General features: G+C 41.0%; 2 protein-coding genes across 9 annotated transcripts in view; one reads left to right on the top strand and one right to left on the bottom strand.

Annotated features, from left to right (window-relative positions):
- Nucleotides 1-13,731: 13,731 nt before the first annotated feature.
- Nucleotides 13,732-16,579, top strand: CRH (corticotropin releasing hormone). 2 transcript variants are annotated; one of them, XM_067017406.1, is made up of 3 exons: nt 13,732-13,821; nt 14,259-14,561; nt 15,537-16,579. In XM_067017406.1, the coding sequence occupies exon 3, from the start codon at nt 15,547-15,549 to the stop codon at nt 16,126-16,128; it is 582 nt and encodes a 193-aa protein (XP_066873507.1). In that variant the 5' UTR covers nt 13,732-13,821; nt 14,259-14,561; nt 15,537-15,546; the 3' UTR covers nt 16,129-16,579. The 2 variants fall into 2 exon arrangements, with proteins under 2 accessions (XP_066873507.1, XP_058898621.1); XM_059042638.2 differs by lacking the exon at nt 13,732-13,821 and having other exon boundaries at nt 14,210-14,561.
- A 930-nt stretch (nt 16,580-17,509) lies between these two features.
- TRIM55 (tripartite motif containing 55) overlaps nt 17,510-22,221 on the bottom strand; it is a 39,724-nt gene continuing 35,012 nt past the window's right edge. For 2 of the 7 annotated variants that reach the window (XM_067017405.1, XM_067017401.1), the window contains exon 11: nt 17,523-18,569. In XM_067017405.1, the coding sequence (XP_066873506.1) occupies nt 18,559-18,569 (11 nt within the window). In that variant the 3' untranslated portion in view covers nt 17,523-18,558. Of the gene's footprint in view, nt 18,640-22,221 lie in introns of all 7 variants that reach the window. The other 5 variants (XM_067017402.1, XM_067017404.1, XM_067017403.1 and 2 more) reach the window with 4 other exon arrangements.

The raw sequence follows: 22,221 nt of genomic DNA, 5'->3' as shown, positions 1-22,221 counted from the left end.
TGATTTCTAATCTCATAGTGTAGTGGTCAGAAAAGATACTTCATATGATTTCAATTTTCTTAAATTTACTGAGGCTTGATTTGTGACCCAAGATGTGATCTATCCTGGACAATGTTCCGTGCACACTTGAGAAAAAGTGTAATCTGCTGTTTTTGGATGTCCTATAAATATCAACTAAATCTGTCTGGTCTATTGTGTCATTTAAAGCTTCTGTTTCCTTATTAATTTTCTGTTTGGATGATCTGTCCATTGGTGTAAGTGAATTGTTAAAGTCCCCTACTATTAGTGTGTTACTGTCGATTTCCTCTTTTATAGCTGTTAGCAGTTGCCTTATGTACTGAGGTTCTCCTATGTTGGGTGCATATATATTTATAATTGTTATATCTTCTTCTTGGATTGATCCCTTGATCATTATGTAGTGTCCTTCCTTGTCTCTTGTAACATTCTTTATTTTAAAGTCTATTTTATCTGATATGAGTTTTGCTACTCCAGCTTTCTTTTGATTTCCATTTGCAAGGGCTATCTTTTTCCATCCCCTCACTTTCTGTCTGTATGTGTCCCTAGGTCTGAAGTGGGTCTCTTGTACACAGCATATATATGTGTCTTGTTTTTGTATCCATTCATCCTGTGTCTTTTGGTTGGAGCATTTAATCCATTCATGTTTAAGGTAATTATCGATATGTCTATTCCTATTACCATTTTCTTAATTGTTTTGGGTTTGTTTTTGTAGGTCCTTTTCTTCTCTGTGTTTCCCACTTAAAGAAGTTCCTTCAGCATTTGTTGTAGAGCTGGTTTGGTGGTGTTGAATTCTCTTAGCTTTTGTTTGTTTGTAAAACTTTTGATTTCTCCATTAAATCTGAATGAGATCCTTGCCAGGTAGAGTAATCTTGGTTGTAAGGTCTTCCCTTTCATCACTTTAAATATGTGATGCCACTGCCTTCTGGCTTGTAGAGTTTCTGCTGAGAAATCAGCTGTTAACCTTATGGGAGTTCCCTTATATGTTTTTTGTTGTTTTTCCCTTGTTGCTTTCAATAATTTTTCTTTGTCTTTAATTTTTGTCAGTTTGATTCCTATGTGTCTCGGGGTGTTTCTCCTTGGGTTTATCCTGCCTGGGACTCTCTGTGCTTCCTGGACTTGGGTGGCTATTTCCTTTCCCATGTTAAGGAATTTTTCTACTATAGTCTCTTCAAATATTTTCTCGGGTCCTTTCTCTCTGTCTTCTCCTTCTGGGACCCCTATAATGCGAATGTTGTTGTGTTTAATATTGTCTCAGAGGTCTCTTAGGCTGTCTTCATTTCTTTTCATTCTTTTTTCTTTATTCTGTTCCGCAGCAGTGAATTCCACCATTCTGTCTTCCAGGTCACTTATCCGTTCTTCTGCCTGTTATTCTGCTATTGATTCCTTCTAGTATATATTTCATTTCAATTGTTGTATTGTTCATCTCTGTTTGCTTATTCTTTAATTCTTCTAGGTGTTTGTTCTTTAATTCTTTTAGGTCTTTGTTAAACATTTCTTGCATCTTCTCGATATTTGCCTCCATTCTTTTTCTGAGGTCTTGGATCATCTTCACTATTATTATTGTGAATTCTTTTTCTGGAAGGTTGCCTACTTCCACTTCATTTAGTTTTTTTTCTGGGGTTTCTTCTTGTTCCTTCATCTGGTACATATCCCTCTGCCTTTTCATCTTGTCTGTCTTTCTGTGAATGTGGTTTTTGTTCCACAGGCTGTAGGATTGTAGTTCTTCTTGCTTCTGCTGTCTGCCCTCTGGTGGATGAAGCTAAGAGGCTTGTGCAAGTTTCCTGATGGGAGGGACTGGTGGTGGGTAGAGCTGGGTGTTGCTGTGGTGGGCAAAGCTCAGTAAAACTTTAATCTGCTTGTCTGCTGATGGGTGGGGCTGAGTTCCCTCCCTGTTGGTTGTTTGGCCTGAGGTGACCCAGCACTGGAGCCTACATAGGCTCTTTGGTGGGCCTAATGGCAGATTCTGGGAGGGCTCATGCCAAGGAGTACTTCCCAGAACTTCTGCTGCCAGTGTCCTGGTCCCCACGGTGAGCCACAGCCACCTCCCACCTCTGCAGGAGACCCTCCTACACTAGCAGGTAGGTCTGGTTCAGTCTCCAATGGGGTCACCGGTCCTTCCCCTGGCTCCGATGCGCACACTACTTTGTGTGTGTCCTCCAAGAGTGGAGTCTCTGTTTCCCCCAGTCCTGTCGAAGTCCTGCAGTCAAATCCCACCAGCCTTCAAAGTCTGATTCCCTAGGAGTTCCTCCTCCCGTTGCCGGACCCCCAGGTTGGGAAGCCTGACATGGGGCTCAGAACCTTTACTCTAGTGGGTGGACTTCTGTGGTATAAGTGTTCTCCAGTTTTTGAGTCACCCACCCAGCATTTATGGGATTTGATTTTATTGTGATTGTGCCCCTCCTGCTGTCTCATTGTGGCTTCTCCTTTGTCTTTGGATGTGGGGTATCTTTTTTGGTGAGTTCCAGTGTCTTCCTGTCGATGACTGTTCAGCAGTTAGTTGTCTACAGTTAATATTCTTAAAGAAATTAAAGAAAATATTACACCACAAAGCAAATATAGGAACTATGAATATAGGATGGGGAAAAAACCCTAAAAGCCTCTAATTGAATATATGGTTATAAAATAAAACTAATTGAAGAGCCAGAGGTTATTTAAGAGCCATTCCAGAACATAGAAGACAAAGCAAATTGTCCTAAAAAGGAGAAAAAATAATAAACATAGAAGGCCAATGGAGGAGGAACATCTTATAATAGAAGTCCCAGAAAGAAAAAAAATAGAGAAAATGTAGGAAGTTATCATAGAGGTGATGCAAGAGTCGGGATTGTGAGGGCAGCAGCCGTACCACAACCAAGCTGGGTGAACATGCTGTGCCCCGCCTTCCCTGCACAGCAGCTGCAGCCCCACCACAGCTGGTGGGCAAGTGCAGCCCACACAAGGGACACTCCTTGAAGTACCTGGCTGCAGGAGATTTTGTGATTCTGGGCCCCACTGGTCATCTCCTAGAGAAGACCACTCCTTCAAGGCTGGGATAGGTAGCTGTTTCACCTAATACATATAGACAAACAGAAAGAGTGAGGCAAAATGAGACAGGGGTATATATTCCAAGCCAAACAACAAGATAAATCCCTAGAAAAAGACCTTAATGAGGTGGATATAAGCAATCTACCACATAAAGAGTTCAAAGTCATGGTCATAAAACTGCTCAACTCAGGAGAAGAATGGATGAACACAGTGAGAACTTCAATAAAGAGGTAGAAAATATAAGAAAGTACCAAACAGAAGTTATAAGTGAACTGAAAAATACACTTGAGAGGGTTCAAGAGAAGACTGGATGAAGTAGAAGTATGAAGCAGCGAGCTGGAAGACCAAGCAATGGAAATCACTCAGACAGAGCAGCAAAATTTAAAAAAAAATTTTTAAGTGAATATACCTTAAGGGCCTCTAGGACAACATCAAGTGAAATAACAGTCACATTATAGGGATCCCTGAAGGAGAAGAGAGAGAGAGAGAGAGAGAGAGAGAGAGAGAGAGAGAGAGAGAGAGAAAAGACCAGAAAAGTTATTTGAATAAATAATGGCTGAAAACTCTCCTCATCTGGGGAAGGAATCAGACATCCAGATCCAGAAAACCCAGAGAATTCCAAATAAAATGAACTCAATGAGAGCCACACCAAGACACATTATAATTAAGGTGGCAAAAGTTAAAGATAAAGAGAGAATCTTAAAAGCAGCAAGAGAAAAACAACTCATTACATACAAAACCCCATAAGGCTATCAGCAAATTTTTCAACAGAAAGTTTACAGGCCAGAAGAGAGTGGCATGACATATATAAAGTGCTGAAAGGAAAAAAATTCCAACCAATATTCTCTACCTGGCAAGGCAGAGAATTCATTCAGAATTGAAGGAGAGATTAAGATTTTTACAGGTAAGCAAAAGGATGTCATTACCACTAAATTGGCTCTATAAGAAATGTTAAAAGGACTTCTCTAATCTAAAAAAAGGCACTAATTAATCATTTTAAAAATATGAAAGTAAAAATTTCACCAGAAAAGGTAGATATATATTGAAAGTAATGGATCAATTGCTTAAAAAGCAAGTGTGAATGTTAAAAGACAAAAGTAGTCAAAGTAACTAAAATTACAATAATTAGTTAAGGGAAGCATAAAATAAAATGTGTAATTAAAAATATAAAACATGGGAGGGTGTAAAAATGTAAAGCTTTGGAATGTGTTCAAAGTTAGTTTGCAAGTAAAAAGAGACTACTATATGCATAAGATGTTGTATGTGAACCTCACAGTAACCACAAAGAAAAAATTTATAGTAAACACACAAAAGAAAATGAGAAAGGAACCTAAACATAACACTAAAGAAATCCAGAAAACCACAAGGACAGAAAGAAAGAGAAAAAGAAAGGAACAGAGAGGAATTTTTTTAAGCCAGAAAACAATGAACAACATGGCAGTAAGTACATACTTACTTTAAAATGATTATTTTAAATGTAAATGCACTAAATTCACCAATCAGAAGACACAGAGTGACTGAATGGATTAAAAAAACAAAACCCATCTAATATGCTGCCTACAAGAGGATCATTTTACAAGTAAGGACACACACAGACTGAATGTGAAGGAATTGAAAACAGATATTCCATGCAATTGGAAATGAAAAGAAAGCTGGTGTAGCTATAATCATATCAGACAAAACAGACTTTAAAAAAGAAGACTGAAATAAAAGAAAAGGGTACTACATTGTGATAAAGTGGTGAATCCATAAAGAAGATATAACATTTATAAATATATATGTACCCAACATAGGTACATCAAAATATATAAAGCAAATATTAATAAACCTAAAGGACAAAAATTGAAAGAAATACAATAATAGTATGGGACTTTTAACACCCCACTTATGGCAATGGATAGATCATCCAGACAGAAAATAAACATCAGCCTTAAATGACACATTAGATCAGATGAACTTAATAGATATATACAGAACACTCAATCCAAAAGCAGCAGAATACACATTTTTTTTCAAGTGCACATGGAATATTCTCCAGGATAGATCACATGTTAGGCCATAAAACAAGTTTCAATAAATTCAAGAAGATTGAAATCATATCAAGCATCTTTTCTAACTACAATGGTATGAAACTAGAAAACACAGAAGAGAAATGGAAAAGCCACCCAAAAAAGTGGAGATTAAACAACATACTACTGAATAACCAATGGGTCATCAAAGAAATCAAAGGAGAATTTTTTTTTTTTTAATCCCACAGAAATACGACATACCAAATCTATGGGATGCAACACAAGTGGTTCTAAGGGAAACTCCTAGCAATACAGGCCTACCTCAAGAAACAAGAAAAAGCAATCTAACTTTACACCTAAAGGAACTAGAAAAAAGAGAGCAATAAAAATCTAAAGTTAGTAGAAAGAAAGATGGAAATGATAAAGATCAGAGTGGAAGTAAATGAAATAGAGACAAAGAAGACAACAGAAAAGATCAATGAAACTAACAGTTGGTTCTTTGAGATGATAAACAAAATCAATAATCCTTTAGCTAGACTAACCAAGAAAAAAAGAGGGCTCAAATAAATAAAATCATAAGTGAAGGAGGAGTAATTATGACTGACACCACAGAAATACAAAGGATCATAAGAGAGTACTACAATTATCATGAACAAATTGGACAACCTAGAAGAAGTGGACAAATTCCTAAAAACATACAATCTGCCTAGACTGCATCATGAAGAAATGGAAAACCTGAATAGATCAATTACTAGTAAGAAGACTAGATCAGTAATCAAAAAAACTCCTAACAAGCAAAAGTCCAGAACCAGACACTTCACTGGTGAATTCTACAAAACATTCAAAGAAGATGAAATACCTCTCCATCTCAAACTGAAAAAATTGAAGAGGAAGGAACACTTCCAAACACATTTTATGAGACCAGAATTCCAAACTCATTTTATGAGGGCAGCATCACCCTGATACCAAAACCAGACAAGGACACTAAAAAAAAGAAAAGTAGAGGCCAGTATCCCTGATGAGCATAGATACAAACATCCTCAACAAAATATTAGCAAAACAAATTCAACAATGCATGAAAAGGATCATACACCAGGATCAAGTGGGATTTATTCCTGGGATGCAAGGATGTTTGAACATTCACAACTCAATCAATGTGATACAGCACATCAGTGAATTGAAAAATAAAATTCATATAATCCTCTCAAAAGATGCAGAGAAACCATTGATAAAATTCAAAATTCATATATGATAAAAACTTTCAATGAAGTGGGTAAAGAGGGAATGTACCTGAACACAATAAAGGCTGTGTTTGACAAACTCTGAGCTAACATTACACTCAAGAGTGAAAGCTGAAAGATTTCCTCTAAGATCAGGAAAAAGACAAGGTTACCAACACTTGCCATATTTATTCAACATAGTATTGAAAGTCCTAGCCACAGCAACTAGGCAAGAAAAAGAAATAAAAGACATCCAATTGGAAAGGAAGAAGTAACACTGTCACTTTTTGCAGATGACATGTAACTATATATAGAAAACTCTAAAGACCCCCCCGCCCAAAAAAACTGTTAAAATTAATAAATGAAGTCGCAGGATTCAAAATCAATATGTAGACTTCTGTGGTGTCTCTATATACTACTAACAAACTATCAGAAAAAGAAATTAAGAAAACAATCCCATGACAATTGCATCAAAAAGAATAAAGTACATTAGAATAAATTTAAGCAAGGAGGTGAAATACCTGTACCTTGAAAACTATAAGACACTGATGAAAGAAATTGAGGAAGACACAAATAGATGGAAAGACATTCTGTGCTTGTGGTTGGAAGAATTATTAAAATGCCCATACTACCCAAAGCAATCTACATATTTAATACAACCCCTTTCAAAATTCCAATGACATATTTTACAAATTATTCTAAAATTTATATGGAATCATGGAAGATTCTGACTAGCTGAAACAGTCTTGAGAGAGAAGAACAAAGCTGAGGTATCATTCTCCCTGATTTCAAACTATAGTTGCAAAGCTACAGTAATCCAAACAGTATGGTACTGGCACAAAAACAGACTCATACATCAATGGAACATAATAGAGAGCCCAGAAACAAACCCACACATATATGGACAATTAATTTATGACAAAGGTGCCAAAAACTTACAATGGAGAAAGGAGAATCTCTTCAATAAATGGTGTTGGGAAAACTGGACAGCCACAAGCAAAGGAATGAAACTAGACCACTATCTTAAACCATACACAAAAATTAACTCAAAATGGATTAAAGACTTGAATGTAAGACCTGAAACCATAGAATTCCTAGCATAAAACTTAGGCAGTAATCTTATTGAGATGCTGGTCTTAGCAGTGTTTTTGTGGATCTAACTCCAAAGGCAAGGGAAACAAGAGCAAAAATAAAAAATGGGGCTACATCAAACTAAAAAGCTTCTGTACAGCAATGTAAACCGTCATCCAAACAAAGAGGCCATCTATTGAATGGGGGAAGATATTTGCAAGTAATATATCTGAAAATGGGTTAATATCCAAAATATATAAAGAATTCATACAACTCAACAACAAAATAACAACCCAATTTTAAAATGGGCAGAAAATCTGAATAGACATTTTTCCAAAGAATCCATTACAGAAGGCCAACAGATACATGAAAAGATGCTCAACATCACTAATTAGTAGAGAAATACAAATCAAGACCATAATGAGATATCACCTCATACCTGTTAAAATGGCTATTATCAAAAAGTCAAGAAATAACAAGTGGTGGAAAGGATGTGGAGAAAAGGGAACCCTCATACATGGTTGGTGAGATTGTAAATTGGTGCAGCCACTATGGAAGGCAATATGGAGATTTCTCAAAAAATTAAGAATAGGACTACCATATGATTCAGCTACTATACTTCTAGGTATTTACCCAAAGAAAACAAAAACGCTAACTTAAAAAGATATATGCACTTCTATGTTTATTGTAACATTATTTACAGTAGCCAAGATATGGAAATAATCTATGTATCTACTGATGGATAAATGGATAAAGAAGATGTGTTATACATACACACACACACACACACACACACACACACACACACCCCAAATACTACTCAGCCATAAAGAAGAATGAAATCTTGCCATTTGTGATAATGTGGATGGTCTTTGAGGGTATTATGCTAAGTGAAATAAGCGAGAAGGAAAAAGACAAATACCATATAATTTCACTCATGGAATGTGAATAAACAAATGAACAAACAAAGTAAAACAGAACTCACAAATATAGAGAACAGATTGGTGGCTATCAGAGTGGAAGGGGGATTGTGGGTGGGCAAAAGTAGTAAAGGAAGTCAACTGTATGGTGAGGGGTGGTAACTAGACTTTTGGGGGTGGTCACTTATAAAGTATATAGATATTGAATTATGTTGTACACCTGAAAGAATAATAACAATAATAATAATAATAATGGTAATAATAATAAAAGAAGGATGAGGAGAGAAGTGGAGAGATGGGAAAAGACAATCCTAACTAAATAACATTAGTAGCTTGATCCAGCCATGGCCATAGCTAGATACATTCCTGAACATCCCAGCTATATAAGCCAATAAATTCTGTTCTTGTTTTAAAAAAAGAAAAGAAATGAGAATCAGAATGACATTGAATTTTTTTATCGGCAGCTCTCAATGATAAAACACAAGGGAACAATACTTTCAAAGTTCTGGAGGAAGATTATGTTCAACCTGGAATTGCATACCTTGCTGAAGTATCACTCAATTATCTTGGTTAAATAAAACCCTTTTCAGAAATTCAAGAACTCGCACTATTTTTTATTGCTGAGGAATATTCCATTGTATGATACCACCAATTGGAAGTGTTTCCAATTTGAGGCCATGATGAATAAAGCAGCTATAAACATTTTTGTACAAAAAAAAAAAAAGCAATTCAAGAACTCAGAAAATTTACCTGCCATACATCTTTTCTTAGAAAGTTATCTGTGGTTGTGCTCTAGCAAAATAAATGCAGAAATCAAGAAGGAATAAATCATATAACTCTGGATAGTGAATTCAATCAATAAACGGAAAAGAGAAGTCCCAGGAAGAGAGCTATGCACCAGACCAGTCTGAAAGCAGCAGGTTAAAGTACTCAAGTAGAGGGGTCTTAAAAATAGGGGAAGGGCTTGATCGATTGCTTGTCATAATTGAAATCTGAAAGAAATTGGGAAGAAAAGTAAGACAGTAATTCTGGGAAAAACCAAACTGGGAATATAAAAAAGGTAATTGGTAATTGTAGAAAAACAAAAACAAGAAAGGAAATATATCAGAGTCTATGACTTTGTTCTGCAGTGAACACTTTTTACATAGTCAATAATTACAAACTATATTGATTTTTAACTTTTAGATCAATCTATAGTCAACACACAGAGTGCTTTAACTATAGCTATGTAAGTATTAACACTGACAATCTAAAAGTACAGTTGAGAGATCCTGGGATATCAAGGTGCAGGAGGGTGTGTGAAAAGCTGAAAGGATACTAACATTCTCATTTTACAATCCAGAGAGTTAAGAGATATTGTTTATATAGGAAGGATCGGGAAATGATTCTATGAATGTATTACTTAAAGGTGCAAAAGGGTAAAAGACGTAGAAGAAAAATTAAAAAGCAGGTCATTAGGATAGTGATCAACAATGAAGAATGAATAGAAGGTGGTACGTTTTGACGGAATGCCATGCAGTCAATAAAACCCATGTCATTTAGAAATAGGAAAATGTTTGAGATATTATTTTAAGTGGAAAAAAGTAGATTATAAATTTTTAGTTATAAAATGTTATCTGGTAATTTCAATATGATAGGTTTGTAGATTTTAAAAAATACTCCATTCATTGTCTACAGTTCATCCATTCAAAAGGTTTATTGGGTATCCACCATGTTGTAGCACTGTGCTAGGGGCTGGAGTAACAAAAATGGCAGTTCATAGAGAAAATCAAGTCTCTGCCACACAGTTGACAGTCCAGCAGGGAAGCTACCTGTTGTACCCGTAAGGATGTAAACATGTGAGCTTTCTGATGGAGGACATTCCTGATGTTAGGAGAACATGGAGCACGGGTCCCAAACCTAATCTAGGAATCTGGGAAAGATTCCTCCGACCAATCGCTTTTCAGTTAAGAGGAGGGGGAGGAGGAGGAGTTGTTGTTAGGCAGAAATTCACAATTAGGAACACAGTCTTATCCCAATTACATAAAATATATGAGCTCAGGAAAAATTCTCAAGGGAAACAACAAAATATTAATGGAGATTATATTCTGGCATGTGAGGAATTTTGTATTCTTCTTTATACTTTTCCAATTTTTCTAAGTTTTCTGTAAGGCAGATGAATGGCTTTGATAATCAGAAGAGATTAATAAAAGTTACTGTTACTAGTGAAGCAGTTAGGTATTTGTGCTGTTTGAGGTCCTCTCCCTAGCGCTACCTATGGAAGTTACAAACAATTGCCAAACCACCTATCCACCCTCGGCACTGTTAAAGGCTGTCATTGGAGATGGTAGATTCATTTCAACAAATGTTTCAGTTAGCAAACCTGGATTATGTCTTCATTTGCCATGAACTTTGCTAGTAGAAGCATATGCTGGGATCTCCTCAAAAGTCAGGGAGGGGCTTCCCTGGTGGCGCAGTGGTTGGGAGGCCGCCTGCCAGTGCAGGGGGTGCGGGTTCGTGCCCCGGTCCGGGAGGATCCCATGTGCCGCGGAGCGGCTGGGCCCGTGAGCCATGGCCGCTGAGCCTGCGCGTCCGGAGCCTGTGCCCCACAATGGGAGAGGCCACAACGGTGAGAGGCCCACGTACAGAAGAAAAAAATACAAAAAAAACCCCAAAAACGTCAGGGAGATGCAGATGGCAGGAATATGCCCAGCAGGTACCTATTGTTTCTAATATTTCTTTATTCATTGGACTGCTGTGCCATCTTTTTAAATTTAACTATACCCTGTATTATGTTCTTATTGAAAAATGCGCTTGACAGCATGAAGTAATCCCTGTTTTGTGCCTGTATTTCTTGGATTGTGTTTTTAGGTTCTAAAAGCATTTAAACTGGTTCTCCAGTGACTCCTTTCAAGAAGTTATTCCTACATATAAGACTGAATCTGTCAGTTGTAATTTTTACAGACTTGGGTATTTAGTTTGCTGTACATATAAGTCCTCTTGCAATATGTTATTTCTTCAATCACACATTTGTATCATTATTTTGAGAACCACATAACTCTATACTTTATCAAAAGATCTCTTTTTTCCAAAGTAAACTAAGGTGGAAAATCAAATTAATGCAACTTAAGTTGGCAATGCATTTAAAAACCTCATGTTATGGGCTTCCCTGGTGGCGCAGGAGTTGAGAATCCGCCTGCCGATGCAGGGCACGCAGGTTCGTGCCTCGGTCCGGGAGGATCCCACGTGCCGCGGAGCGGCTGGGCCCGTGAGCCATGGCCGCTGAGCTTGCGCGTCCGGAGCCTGTGCTCCGCAACGGGAGAGGTCGCAACAGTGAGAGGCTCGCGTATCACAAAAAAAACCAACCCCCCCCCCCCCCCCCAAAACAAAAAAACCCTCATGTTATAATGACGAGATTCAGCTGACAGGTAAATTGCAGTGTGTGCACAGAGATCAGGTGCTAGGGCGTCAGCAAGCACAGAGAATCTCTGTGCTCTCATGCCTTAGGAGATTTATCAATATACGAAAGTTGGAGAAAAGGTAACTCAGGATGGGTGTGTGAACATGTTGCTTTACCTAAATTCATCTTCTCACTTCAATTTGTTTCTGTGTCTCTGCTGGAAAAGGCGGTTCAAAGGGTATTGTTATATTATGGAGATACTACAGCTGGTAGTCAAAAGAACTGGATTCTAATTCTGACTTTTATCACTAACTAGCTGAGAGACTTCAGATAAGTCACTTAACCTCTCTGGTTCTCATTAAAACTAAATGATCTCTTCCAGTCATTTCTAATGTAAATGCTCAGTGATTTGATGAGATCTAACTTTGGGCTAAATTGTGGCGAGTAGGAGCTACTCTGCACAGTTCCCCCTCCGCTGAGATCTAGGCTTTTTGTTCCTCAACCCTACTCAGAGTCATTTTGCCCAACCAACTGCCTACTCTAGGAAAATCTCACAGCAAGGATTCAGCAGTGATGAGGGAGCTCTACTAAAACAACATCCTCCATATGGCCCAAGAGGAGAGAGATCTGAAAAGGTTTGGGGTTAGTCAAAGCCTAGAATAAGTTGTATCTTCTCTGGAGGAAACTCCCAGGTCTCCCCAACTAAACCCATGGTCTTATCCCTTTCCTGGTTCTTCTGTATATGTAAACCTCAACTTCCCCTTTCAAATCTACTTTCACCTCCAGGTTGATATCCAAGCTGAGACATGCCAATGGGGACAGAAGAGGGTTCTTTTCTTACTAACATAAAACACAGTTTTCCTCTAAAATCTCAACCAATTTCATAATTATGATCTTCTATTAACAACTCACATCTTCCCCAGAAGACACATTTCTTTCTCTGTTCTCTTATGTCAAAAGTACATTCCAGGACTTCACTGGTGGCGCAGTGGTTGAGAGTCCGCCTGCCGATGCGGGGGACGCGGGTTCGCGCCCCGGTCCGGGAAGATCCCACATGCCACAGAGTGGCTGGGCCCGTGAGCCACGGCCGCTGAGCCTGTGCGTCCAGAGCCTGTGCTCCACAACGCGAGAGGCCACAACAGTGAGAGGCCTGCATACCGCAAAAAAAAAAAAAAAAAAAAGTACATTCCATAGTGCAATGATCCAACTATGGGCTGACTTCTCTGGAAACTGCCAGAATTTCTCTTTCTACCTTCCTTTTGTTTCTAAGAGCAGTTTTGGATTATTATAGACCCAAAAATAGGAGTTGAAAAAAGCATTGCATCATCTGTCATGCTAGCTACAAAGGAAGTAGCAGAGGTAACCAGGAATGAGGAAAAGGAAATTTCTGATAAACAGCTCTGATGGTTATGTAGAAGCTGAATTGAATCATAGACACCAGAGTTTGGAATTGAATTTTGAATTGCAGAATTAGAGGTAACTGCCTCCCACCTATATGATAGTATCGATTTATTTTGAAATTTGAGTGTGGTTTTATAGGCATTCCATTCTGTGGTACTGCCAGAGAGCATTTATTTATTTACCAGTCTCCCATGCAGCACATTTGAATTTGGAAAAAGAAATAATTAAAACAACAACAACCTGGGTGCTGTTGATGTACATACTATCATGGATATTAATAGTATTGGGAACTAAAACGAATGAGGTTATCTTTTACAGGCTCAATATTCATCAGTGAAAATATGTAACTGACAAATTCAGCCTGTAATCAAGCAGTTTAAGCCTTTCCCAGTGTAGAATAGGAAGTTAGAAGGAATGCTTCTGTCATTGGGCTTGCATTGAGTAAACTAGATAAAGATGGTTTAACTCACCTCTCACTGGTATGTTGTCTAGTTTGGAAACAGAAAAGTCCAAAATTAATTTCAGATTCTGAGAGGGGAGACAAAGGAGGAGCAGTGAGTTTCTGGGAGAACTTCACATCTTTCCTGAGCCTCTTCATCATGGGAGTGGCTCTGGCATCATTTTAAAAACTTGGGCAGTGTTTCAAGAGGCTTATTGGTCTTGCCTCTGCAGACTCGTAATTCCTTCATCTGTTCTCGGGAGGAAAAAGCAGTTAGAGGCTTAAAAGCTGGACGTCTCTGCACTCCTGTCTCCTTGTTCTTCATTCTTACCCCGGCAGGAAGGTAACGGGACACTTTGTCTCTAGCACAGGGCTATTTTCCGATACTGAGGCGTTGCCTGGCACAGCTGGTCAGAGAAGTTCGGTGGGGGAGGGGAGGGGAGAGGGGGATACAGAGTCACCCCCCCCAACTGGTTACTGCTTTCCCCACAGGGCCGCGTGTGGACAGACCTCCCTTCCTTCCCTCTTTCCCTTCCTCTCCCCTCTCAGTCACTGTCTCTTTCCTGACCTTCAGTTTGGCCTTTCCTAGTAAGAGGTCAGTATGTTTTCACACTTGGGAAATCTCATTCAAGAATTTTTGTCAATGGACAAGTCATAAGAAGCCCTTCCATTTTAGGGCTCGTTGACGTCACCCAGGAGGCGATAAATATCTGTTGATATAATTGGATGTGAGATTCAGTGTTGAGAGAGCAAAAAATTCTGCCCCTCGTTCCCCGGCAGGGCCCTGTGATTTATGCAGGAGCAGAGCCAGCACGCAATCGAGCTGTCAAGAGAGCGTCAGCTTATTAGGCAAATGCTGCGTGGTTTCTGAAGAGGGTCGAAGCTATAAAATCCCACTCCGGGCTCTGGTGTGGAGAAACTCGGAGCCCAAGTCCGTTGAGAGACTCAAGAGAAAGAGAAGAGGGAAAGAAGAAGAGAGTGGGGAAAGAAAGGAGAAGGGAAGAAACCCCCTGAGAAAGCCCCGGAGACGTTCCTCTGCAGAGAGGCGCAGCGCTCCGCTCACCTGCAGAAGCGCCTCGGAAGGTAGGGAGCGCCTAGACGGAAACGCGCCTCCAACTTTGCACCGCCCGGGCTGCCACGGTGTGCGCCGCGCAGCCAGCCGTCCCTAGGCGTGCGTGTGTGTGTGTGCGCGCGCGTGTGTGTGTGTGCGCGCGTGTGTGTATGTGCGTGTGTGTGCGCGCGCGTGTGTGTGTGCGTGTGTGCGCGCGTGTGTGTATGTGCGTGTGTGCGTGTGTGCGTGCGTGCGTGTGTGTGTGTGCGCGCGCGTGTGTGTGCGCGCGTGTGTGTGTGTGCGTGTGTGCGTGCGTGCGCGTGTGTGTGTGCGCGCGTGTGTGTGTGCGCGCGTGTTTACCGACTGTGCCTCAAGATTCCGATAGTAGCTAGGATGTGGCTAAAGCGAACTTAGACGGCTGCGCATCGTTGCCCGAACTGGCAGTTATCCCTCGCGGGCTGCGCAAATGAGCCCCCATCCATCCCGGCCGCCGAGAGAAGGATGCAAGGGCAGGGATGGAGAACGCGGAGGAGGAGGCAGCTGTTCTCAATTCGGAGGAAAACGCTGAAACATCCGGAAAGGGTGGGGTGGGGGCTGGGGGGAGCGGTGGAGAACAGGTGAGACCTTAAATCTGTAGGGCTTCTCTAGAGCTCGGGGGATTGGTTTGGGGGGGGCGTTACAGAGGGGACTCAGGGACCGTCCCTTCGTGAGTCTCGTAAGAAGAGTCAGTCCGGGGCTGCGCTTTGGCGCCGAGCCCTGCAGGCGTCCCTTTTCCTGCCCCCCCGTCTCGGCCTCCCTCCAACTCTGGAAGTCCGAGTTTGCGCGCTTCAGCACCGCGGACAGCGCCCGCCCGAGCCCCCGAGCCGGGTCTGTGGGTGTCGTCCTGTAGGAAGCCCCCACCCTCCGCCCCGAGTGCACCTCCCAGTTGAGCTCAACTCTGATCAACTCTTGCTTTCTCTCTTTCTCTCTCTCGTTCCGTCCGCTGCCCACCTCGGTGCCGCACCTAGCGCCCCTAACATGCGGCTGCCGCTGCTCGTGTCCGCGGGCGTCCTGCTGGTGGCCCTCCTGCCCTGCCCGCCATGCAGGGCCCTCCTTAGCCGGGGGCCCGTCCCGGGGGCCCGGCAGGCCTCGCAGCACCCCCAGCCCCTGGATTTCTTCCAGCCTTCGCCGCAGCCTCAGCAGCCGCAGGCTCGGCCCGTCCTGCTCCGCATGGGGGAGGAGTACTTCCTCCGCCTGGGTAGCCTCAATAAGAGCCCCGCTGCTCCGCTCGCGGCCGCCTCCTCGCCTCCTGCCGGCAGCAGCGGCAGCCGCCTTTCGCCGGACCAGGTGGCCGCCAACTTTTTCCGCGCGTTGCTGCAGCAGCTGCCGCTGCCCCGGCGCCCGCTCGACAGCCCTGCGAGTCCGGTGGAACGCGGCGCCGAGAACGCCCTCGGCGGCCGCCAGGAGGCACCGGAGAGGGAGAGGCGAGCCGAGGAACCTCCCATCTCCCTGGATCTCACCTTCCACCTCCTCCGAGAAGTCTTGGAAATGGCCAGGGCTGAGCAGTTAGCGCAGCAAGCTCACAGCAACAGGAAACTGATGGAGATTATTGGGAAATGAAACGGTGCGTCTGGCCAGAAAGAGTCTGCATTTAATACAAAAAGTAAAAATAAAAAATAATGCAGTATTCTGTACCACAGCGTTGCTCTGATACCGTTTGTTTATTTTTATATAGCTTGAGACGTAGAGGATGTACAGCAAGAGCGCCCGTACTCCTCGGTGAGCATGCACAAAGTGTATTCACGTGCAGTAACAGCAACATCCTGTAACTTGTACCGTGTACTTATAGTTTCTATTTCCAGGTGTCTTTAACAGTGTTTTGAAGAGAGTATAGACCCAAGAGGAAATGTTTTGGAGAAGCAGACAGAAGTCACCCAATTGATTTTGTTGTGGTTTGAGCCAAAAAGAATGTCATTCTCTTGGGTGGGTGAGACAAAATCTGTAAGCTCTTTGAACCAACTTTTCCTTGTAAACGTTTCAGTAATAAAACAGCTTTCCAATCCTTGGCCAATTTGGTTGTGTAAGAGAATGTTGAATATTTATATTTCTAATAAAAGCTGCAAAGGTAGTCATGGCTTTATTTTTCCTCTTCAGTGCTCACAGGGGAATATACTCTGGGCTCCTTACTTCCTCCAAATTGACTTCAGCACAAGAGAACACAAAACTCCTTGCATTTCATTTTCTACGAAAAACACAAGCCTATGTCAGTGGCTTACACTGAAGCCACCTTGGACTCATCTCTGCACCCCAGGTTACTCCCCTGAGGTTGAGTTAAGTAATTTGGAAAGTTGTTTCCAGTTCTAAGGCGTGGTAATTCTGTAAATGGAAGATTGATTCATAATGGAAGTAACATCTAACCCTGATTACCTATAAGATGTGAAATAATTGGGGACAGTGGGGAAGGAGGAAAGGAAAAGAGGACAAGGGCTGTGGCGGGCTTTCCTCCAATTAGGGGCCAAAATGCTGCATTGTTTTCCCATGAGAAAGGCTCACTTTATCAAACGATTACTTTGGTACCATTACTTATCTTTTTTCTAAGCTATTTTCCACTGCTGTCTTCTAGTAGGAGAAACTTAACGGCCTCTCCACTTAAAAGAACTAAATGTAGTTGCTGTAAAATGGCCCTTGGGAACATTTTTTTTTTTATAAAGCACGTTTTGACCTTTATAACTTCACAAATACCTCATGTATGTCTATACCAACCCTAATCACGTTAATTCTTAGGAATACAGACTATCTCTGTGCACTTGTAAAATCAAACAGCACACCTAATTAGTTTTACAATGCACTCACCTTGGGTAGTTTAGTTATAACTTTAAAAATTCAATCGAATGTTTAATACTTCAAAACTAATTTGGATGGATGAGGATGCTTCTTCCCTTGAGACCCTTTAAATTCACTTGATTAGTGGATTAATAAGATGATATGAACCATAATAAATCATTGTAAGACTAAGTTGTTAAAAACAGCATTTATTTAAGAGTTCATACAGAGTAAAGTTAAACTTATGTTTCGAAGGAGGCAAAATTATGGTGGAACAAATAAAGCATGATTTAAATACACGTATATATATTTGTACATGTATAATGTATATTGTGTGTGTGTGTATATATATATATTTAAATACATGCAGTTATTCTACAGTTCAGCAGATTGGTGCCTCAGTGGATACATAAGAAAATAGACAGTTCCTGTTGAAAAGTCTTTTTTAGTTAAAGTACCTGATATCTGCATCTCTAAAACTAAGATTGGAAAAATGTCACAAGAAATGTCCTTGGCCTTTAGCCTTCTGGACTATGAAAGTGTCACCAGAGTCAAAGAACATTTCTGGATATCCATTCAGAGACATCTATTGTGGAAAAGAGGAAAGCTTTGTGAAGCATCTCATATCTTTGGTCAGTGATTTGCCTTTTGTCCATATATTGATAAATCAGTCACTTCTGAATTAACACTGAATTTCACTGACCACCTGCACTGTTAAAGAGGAAAGAGAATAAGAGCTACTATGACATCATAACAAAAGACAGTGCCTATTAGAGACGAGAGTGTAGGGCCCACATTTTTCAACACCTGCCCCTTGTTACTGAAACACACACACACATACCACACCTACAAACCCTTCATAATGTTTCCCACACGATAAAACATTTGCATAAGACCAAGTTCCTTTTTTCCCAATGCTTTCTGCAACTGTTTTCTCAAAGCGTTGTATCCCCTCAATGTGTTAGCTAAGTCATCTGGAATTAAAGGGTATTTTTGGTAGAAATCCCGTTCAGAGGTCCCTTTCATCACCTGCATAATATTAGTTTCATCTAGGTTCCCTGCTGCCTCTGTGAATCTCAGCCAGGCAGACAGAGGTGCAGCAGTTAGAATGAACATCATTCGTTCAGGGAGTTCAACCAGGAAAAGGAGAAGACATGGCGAGCTGGCTGAGAATCAGCTCCATTCCCACTCCCTGAAGCTGCAGCCTGTCCCTGGAGGGGAGGGTCCTCAAATCCAGTCTGCAACAGAAGAAAATCTGCATCAGAGGAAGAAGAGGCCAGTCCTTTTTGAGTTGATCCCGTCACTTTTCTATTGAGGAGAAAGGATAATAATAATCATATAGGACATAATTATTATTAGGAGTGGAAAGCAAGCTCAGGTTATCTTGGCTATGGCCAAGAGCCATGAAAGGAATTCACACTCATGATCTGAAAAGGGGCAACAGTAATGCATGCCCCTTGGGAAACAGTACAGGCTCTTCTACTTTTTTTTAAGTCCACTTGTACATGATTTACTGAGATGAAAATAACATTAGAACTAGTAGGAATTTGGGTTTAGAAAAATCTGCAAAATAAATAAAATCCTGATTTAAATGACTCCACTACATCACATGACATATTATAATCTCTCCACTGCTAAAGTAAGAGTTTCTACCAGCATGTGAAGAATATATATATATATATATATATATATATATATATATGTAATTTTTGCAAAACTGCAGGCTTAGTTTTGAGCAAATCATGAATAAAAGGACTTTTTTCTCCAGGCAATAAAATCTAATTACATAGACATTTCTAAAGAGATATCTATCTCTTATAGATACCAGACAGATACAAGTTATGATTTTGAAGTCATTGATCTGTCTAATCTCATAAGTGAAATCTGTTTATGATGCCTTGAGTTTAAAAAACAATCACTCAGTGGAATGAGGGACAATCATAAAGAAGTCTTGCTGAAATGAGACTTGATGTAAACATGCAGACTGCTTCCACTGAAGGTACCATGACAAACAGTTCTTCCTCAGAGAACTACCAAACACAGACTAACATTCTGGTGACTTCACTGGTAAAGTTATCCCATGGGATTAGGATGCCACTGATACCAAAGCAATGAGGTAGGCACATGCATTCAACCCAGAAGCCCTGGGTGATGTTATGAAGCTGCTTTATGAATGGACAATACCTGGCACAGGCAAAGCAGAACTTTGGTGAGTATGTTGTTTTGTTGCCACTCAAACTAGTTTCGAGAGAAAAATGAGTGCTTGTCCTGCGCTTTACCAGCTCTTACCCTAAGCATATACTGGGTGCTGATGTTTCAAGTTCACTAAAATTTTCCCAAGTCCTTACGGCTTTCGGATTATCCTCCCCCCTGCCATGTTGTTCACTGATAGAAAGTTAAGAAGGGCCATGGAACCATATTAGCCACAGTAGAATAAAACTAAAGCAGGTAGATTTCTGTAAAGGAATAGTTGAGACATCAAGTGTGATCGGGCTTTTTTAAAAAAGGCTGTTACTAGATTCTGCTGGCAACGGGTTAGCTACTTCAATGTCCTTGAAGCTGATATGGAATAGACGTCATCCTGACAGAACCCTGTGCCTCTGTGCATGCTGAACTCTTCTCTTCGCCATCATGTCACCTTACTCTCAAGAATCCTGAAAAAACCCAAGTGATCTAGGCATATCATTAAAGTGTAAAGTACTTTTCTCTAGCCATGCTGTATGAGTGAAGAGTGAACTCTGCCTAGATGAACAGACCATCAGGCTTCATTTTGTAGCCTCTTGTCCTTGAAGGCAATTTCTAATCTAGAGGAAACTTCCATGACAGTTGTGCTGAAATATCTGAAGGGTGAAACTAGAGTTGGGTAAGGTATTTTCTGCAGAGGGACAGAATCTTTGTGACACTGCTGGTGGCTTGCAAGCCATTGGGGGCTGCTTTTGGAATCTTGTATATATTTTAGTGCTTTTTTTTTTTTATACCTGAGATTAAAATCTATCTTCCATTTTCAATGTTTTAGCTGTTAATACCCTACAGCCTTCAAAACTTGGTATTAAATAGTTTGGGCTTGCTACTTTTACACTCTCATGTTTTCAGTCGGTTATTAGATTCCAAACAATATGGACCAATGCTATCTTTCAGAGAAGAGAGGCTGGTGCCAGAGCAGGGGGCTAAGAGCGGAGATTATCCTGAGTATCTATAGGTGATTATACCGTCTCGCTGGTCTTATTTATGTGAACTTGAGTACCACCCCTGCCGCGAACCATCTCAGCAAGGAAGTTTTATGCAAAGAGGCTTAGCCTGGTTTTGAATCCCAGACTAACAACTTGAGAGCTGTATGACTCGGGCAAGTCACTTAACCTCTCTGAGCCTTAGTTTTCTCTTTTGTGAAATAGAGGTGACACCCTATCTCACAAGGTTGTTGTAAGGGCTGAAAAAATACAGTAATGCGCCTAGAGCACTTTGCACACGACTCGCTGATATTAACTGCTTCATAAATGTCCATTGCCTCCCTCCCTCCTTTCCTTTTCCTCCCTCCCCTCCTTTCCTTTTCCTCCCTTCCTCCCTTTCTTCCTTCCTTCCCTTCTCATGTTAGCAAAGAGGCTCCTCTGCCACACAGAAACACCTGCGGACTGTTTGCGGGGAACGATATACAACAGCCAAGACACCCCAGTCGAGAAAGACAGTTGCATCTGTGAATCGGACATCATGTATAAGTTGTAGTTCCTTGGGCACGCTGTAATCATGGTTACTCATCACCCAGCCCAGTGTACCTCCACGTGGCCTGACTTACATATGGCTCTCTCATAAAGGAAGAATGAGTTAAACATTTAGAAATCTTTCTATAAGCACAGCCCATTCAATCAGAAGCAGACGTTTTCCCTACCGCCTTCCCCAAGAGGACTGTATATATGTATTCCTTTAGATAGTTTTCCAAATGCTGGCTCTTCTTCATCACAGGGAGTGCTATTTCTTGGGAATAATGATGTCTCTTTGAAGCTGAACAAAGGACAGACAATGATAAGCACTGATCTCCTCTACCTGCTTTTGAGTTTGTCCTGCATTCCAGTTTATTCTGCGATGTATGACAAGGGGAAGAAAGGATTGTTAGTCCGATATTATTTCTAAATCGTACACACTCTCCTCAGGTAACAAATGAACAAACTTACAACCACCATTTAGCACTGCTCTGTCAGCATGGGGCTTCAGATAAGTTGAGAAATGTGAGTTTTAGTCATAAAATAAAACCAGGAAATGGAACAGGGAGGCAGAATTTTCCATCTCAACTGGGAGACCCAGTTCACTCAAGATCCACAGAAGACTAGCCGAGGGGAATGATATACCTTTGCTTAAAGGAAAGACCATTTCTCTCACATGAACTTGACCAGAAATTCTGGGTATCCATGAACCAGACTCCCTCAGAAACACACAATCTTTTATTTTCCTTTGATTTATTTCCTGTTACCATCAAGTGCCGTTTGAAAGGAAACAAAGATAGTGTCCGATTCTGGTGCTAGGCTATCTTTTCCCTGCGCTGAAGCACAGGGAGGTGAGAGCTGCTCCCGTTCGGGATTGAGTGACGTGTAAGCATCATCCTTGTTATGTCATCAAGAACCATTTCTTGATGATGGGGATAAGGTAGCATGAAATCTGCCAGAGGCTTGTGGATATCTTTCTCTGTGTATAGGACAGTTCCAGGTTATGGCCAGTGTTTGCTTGGCCTGAACTGTGCATGGTATTTTGAAAAAGGCTTGAAGTAGTTGCAAACATTAAAAAATTAGGAGCAAGGGTGTGGAGAAATAGAAACTCTTGTGCACTGTTGGTGGGAATGTAAACCAGTGTAAAATAGCATAGCGATTCCTCAAAAACCTAAACATAGCATTACCGTATGAT

The sequence above is a fragment of the Kogia breviceps genome, chromosome 17, assembly GCF_026419965.1.
Source record: "Kogia breviceps isolate mKogBre1 chromosome 17, mKogBre1 haplotype 1, whole genome shotgun sequence".
In the NCBI taxonomy this organism is placed as follows: domain Eukaryota; kingdom Metazoa; phylum Chordata; class Mammalia; order Artiodactyla; family Physeteridae; genus Kogia; species Kogia breviceps.
This window is presented reverse-complemented; position numbering and strand designations above follow the sequence as displayed.

Bases quoted from the DNA above. Each gene is read 5' to 3' on its own strand.
- CRH (XM_067017406.1), top strand. From the start codon at position 15,547: ATGCGGCTGCCGCTGCTCGTGTCCGCGGGCGTCCTGCTGGTGGCCCTC.